This window comes from Micropterus dolomieu, linkage group LG06 (assembly GCF_021292245.1).
Source record: "Micropterus dolomieu isolate WLL.071019.BEF.003 ecotype Adirondacks linkage group LG06, ASM2129224v1, whole genome shotgun sequence".
Classification (NCBI taxonomy): domain Eukaryota; kingdom Metazoa; phylum Chordata; class Actinopteri; order Centrarchiformes; family Centrarchidae; genus Micropterus; species Micropterus dolomieu.
Genome location: NC_060155.1, coordinates 14,727,510 through 14,731,608, shown reverse-complemented (window position 1 = coordinate 14,731,608; position 4,099 = coordinate 14,727,510). Strand labels below are relative to the sequence as shown.

The window sequence follows — 4,099 nt, the reverse complement described above, 5'->3', positions numbered from 1 at the left end:
GGTGTGTTTCCAAAACGTCTCTGGTGAATCTCGCGGACTCGACTCGCAAGCATCGGTATGCACAGATTTGATTGGCTGAGCAGCGTCACATGAGACGATTGGAGCACATGCGATTGGTCTGTGAGTTTCCTGGTCCTCTAAACCAGTACAGTAAATGCTAGAAAAGCTGCGCGGGTTAAAATAGAAACGCTCCGTCACGAGGTAGTAAGTCTCAATAATAAATGTGCTGTAGGTCGGCGGTCCGGAGAGGACGGCGGCTGGGTCCGGATCCGGACCGCGGTCCGCCTATTAGTGACCTCTGTTCTACACAGTTGATTTGTCGCCTCAAAAGTGTATTAAGTGATTAAATACTGTACAAAACTTGTAAAAACAAAAGCCGTTCTGGTGTTGGCCTCTTTCTCCGTTACTTTCCACTTCTCGCATGAATGCTTCTTCTTCGTGAATAGTCTCACAGTCAAGCAGTCATGGGAGACAGTGGAAGCGGTACTACCCCCAACACTTGATGTAGTGGACTGCAGTTAGAAATGAACAACCAGAAATGTTCCTAATATGAAGATTGCCATCTCTCCATTAAGCGGCATCTATTTAACGACACGCCGACAATGAAATTTCATGTCGACAAATTTTTATAGTCAACGTCGTCGATTACGTCGACAGGGCGCTGAGCACTGACCCCCCCCCCCCCCCTTGTTTTTTTGGTCGCCGAGAGTTGAAAAATTTTCAACTTTGGGAAAAAACTCTGCACTCGTCAATGTCACTTTTTACACAGCTGTCCAATCACATTAGAGGAGGGGCGGGACAAATACTACACCGTAGCAACGGTTACTATCCTGGAACCGGGCTTCGTGGAACCTCAGCTCTTGGACTAAACGGTTGTACTCGCCGAGATGTTTCCTCTCCCCACAAAATCACATGAACTGTGCTCTCTCTCAACCGGCTTCAGCCTTCCCTTCATACAGGGTTAGGGTCGCCATGGTAACGATTTGTCAATCATAGATAGTCCCACCCTGAAGCATACTCTGCTTTGTGGTCTATTTTAAAATAAATGGGACCATAATTTACTAAATCAACATCATTTTGTATTGAAGAAGACTTGAAACTAGCGACTGAGACCATAAACTCATCAGGAAAGTGTTTACTGGGGTAATTATTCAGCTGAGAATTAGGGTCATTTTCCCATTATTTCTAATGGAGCTGGACTTCTTTTTGCAACCATAAGAGTCGCCCCCTGCTGGATTTTCAATAGAATGCAGGTTTAAGGGACTTCCGCATCGGCTTCATATTGTAGACTGGAAGCTTCCCGCTTGGGTAGAACTACTTGCAACAAATGTATCATAGCAACCAAACTACTTGCAACAAATGTATCATAGCAACCAAACTACTTGCAACAAATGTATCATAGCAACCAAAGCAGTCGGAAAAAACGCTGCACCTCAAAAACACCCGCTAGTGCTCCCTGCTGGGTGTTTTGAGAAGAGCGTTTTCAGCTGGAAAAAAACTCTTTGGTGGACACGGGCCCTGAGAGTTCTAGAGATGTATTATGAGATCTATGCCAGGTTGCATTGAAGCTGTTATGGCATTGGATGGTGGCTGAACACCTTATAAAGAGATGTGTTCCTTTTTAAAGAAAGAAATGCATGGGAAATAACCAAACGTCAACATTGGGTATGGTCGTACATTCACATCATATCGTTTAAACTGTGATTACAAGTAGCCGAGTGGGGAAACCCAATCCACATCAGCCTCCGGGAATTTGCTAATGTAATGTCTATAAAGGCTGCTGAGCCCAGTTATGTTGCCCGTTCGCCCCGGCTCTGGCACGGCACTGACTGTGCTCTCCCTGAGCGGTAGAGAAGTTACATAGTGTTGCTTGAAACTTGGGTGGCAAGCTAGCCAACAAAGCTAGACAACAACTGACACAAGGGCACTTTCAGTAACGGCTTACAGTACAGTCTATGAAACCTCTGACTGATTTCAACAACTTTGCTAACACAGGCAAACATCAAGTGAAACAACACAAAACATAGCAAGCAAAGAAGTTATTGCTTGCTAGGGCATCTGCATTAGCCGTTATTTTTAAGATAGAATTACTAGATAATGTTACTTTAGGAGTTAAAAAGCAGGGTGACCTTTTGCCAAAGTTACACAGGTTGAAATCGATTGTGGAAAAAGTATCCTCACAAACTAACTATAGAATCAGTCGCTGAACTCACTCATTTTGTCAACACTTTGTCACAGAATAACTTGTGTAAAGCATAGAGCATCACATTGGTTTCAGTGTATGATAATCACACTGATAAAACAATGTGGGCAGAAAAACATAAACCTTTAGTTTAATTTCCCTTTTCCCCAAGATACTTACATGGAAGAAAGACCAGGTTCTGGACATCTGATTGGACCAGGGTATGTGAGAGGCACAGAGTGTTTTCTCTCACTCCAGGGTACATCTCGGGAGCAAACTGTTTTCTAGGGAAAAATCTATTGAGAAATAGTTTCTGGATAAAAAATAAGCAAATGGGAATGTTTGTTTTTGACTAATCAAACACCTGAAAAGTTAAGATATGTAATCACATTGACGCAAAATCCAATATTACCAAAAAAGCAGTCCCATTCACTGATTTTGCAACATTTCTGGTAATGGCCTATTTCACCCAGCAAAATAGTAAAAATGAAATAAAACCATCTTTGCTAGATAAAAAATCGTCTCATGATATATATTGTCATTTCACCAAATCCTGGTTTGTGCAAACGGTTGCCTTTGTTTCTCCAGTACACTCATGCCACCTCTAAATTTCACTTCACATTGTAAAATGCAACCAAAGGGCAGCATTCAACATATTTACCAGTGAGCGGTTTGTAGTGGGCTTTCTTTCAGTGGGTGATTTACAGCAAATAGAAAACCTGGAGCAGCTGGATGTGGATTGATTTCAGAATGCTTTGACTAAGGAGTGGAAATTGCTGTTGCTCCACTGTCTTTAGATTTGGAAGAGGCCAGAAAGTGTTTTTTTTTTTTTTTTTTTTTACTTTAGTTGCTGACCGTGTTTCTGCATGAATGCTTTGAATGTTCTCAGAACTAGTTTCACTGCCTATAGGATCCCCAGCGGGTTTTAATTTGGTGACACAGGATCAAGCAAAACTAAAAACGATGTTTTGTGAATATTCATCAGAATAGATCGCAAAGAAAAAGTTATCACATAAGTTATTGAAGGCTACATCCTTTTTGCAATTTTATGCATGTAAGTGAAATGGGGAAAACCTCAAGTCTTTGTGTAGGCAATCCACTTTGTCTCATTCTCAGAAAGAGCCAAATCAAAATTGTTTTAAGATATAAGGACATCTGGACATCTCAGTGAACAAAGCTGCAACTCATGTTCTTCCATCATTAAGGAATTTTCCCACGACATGATGTCTCCTTTTTATTATCCACTCTTTCAAAGCCTGTAAACAATATGAAAACAGTAGAAGTGAAAATCGGCACCTGGTTTTATTTTTTGTCTTTTTTCCCCTTGTAGTGTTGAATTAATTTTCTGAGCTTATTGTGTAACACCTAATATGATCTCATCTTTCTTACCCTTTTTTTGTTTGTTTTTTTTCTTCAGAATGTCATCAGAGGATAAGACTGTGGAACCCTCTGACCAGGTACCCTCACCACCCTCCAGCAGTGTAGGGGCCACGTCCACAGGAAGTCCTGCCCACGCAGACAAGCGACCACGTGGCAGGCCGCGCAAGGATGCTGCTGCCGTCCTACCCCAGGCACCACCCTCATCCGTGTCTAAGAACAGAAAGAAGTAGGTTTTTACTTTTCTTGCTTCTTTAATTTAACTGGCCCCACCATGGTAGTGACCTGTCAATCACAAGGTAGCCTCGTCCAAAAGCATACCCTGCATTATCGTCTGTTTCCCTCTGTGTTGAAGAAGACTTGAAACTAGCATCGGAGACTATAAAGTCATTAGGAAAGTGTTTACTGAGGTAATAATTCAGCTGAGATTTATATTTATTTCTATTTTACCATTATTTCTAATGGAACCAGACTTTGCTGGACGTTTAAGAGAATGCAGGTTTAAGTTGGGGGGGGGGGGGGGGGGGGGGGGGCTTTTTT

The 4,099-nt window shown here is 42.0% G+C and overlaps 1 protein-coding gene and 1 long non-coding RNA gene across 8 annotated transcripts in view; one reads left to right on the top strand and one right to left on the bottom strand.

The window, feature by feature from the left end:
• Positions 1 to 4,099, top strand: part of kmt2cb (lysine (K)-specific methyltransferase 2Cb) — an 86,987-nt gene that overhangs the window by 19,285 nt on the left and 63,603 nt on the right. For all 7 annotated transcript variants that reach the window (XM_046050990.1, XM_046050986.1, XM_046050988.1 and 4 more), the window contains exon 2: positions 3,600 to 3,788. In XM_046050990.1, coding sequence (XP_045906946.1) covers positions 3,600 to 3,788 — 189 coding nt within the window. The remainder of the gene's footprint in view (positions 1 to 3,599; positions 3,789 to 4,099) is intronic.
• The window catches only part of LOC123971923, a 66,634-nt gene continuing 66,169 nt past the window's right edge, over positions 3,635 to 4,099 (bottom strand). The window contains exon 4 of the long non-coding RNA XR_006825332.1: positions 3,635 to 3,772. This is a non-coding gene — a long non-coding RNA (uncharacterized LOC123971923). The remainder of the gene's footprint in view (positions 3,773 to 4,099) is intronic.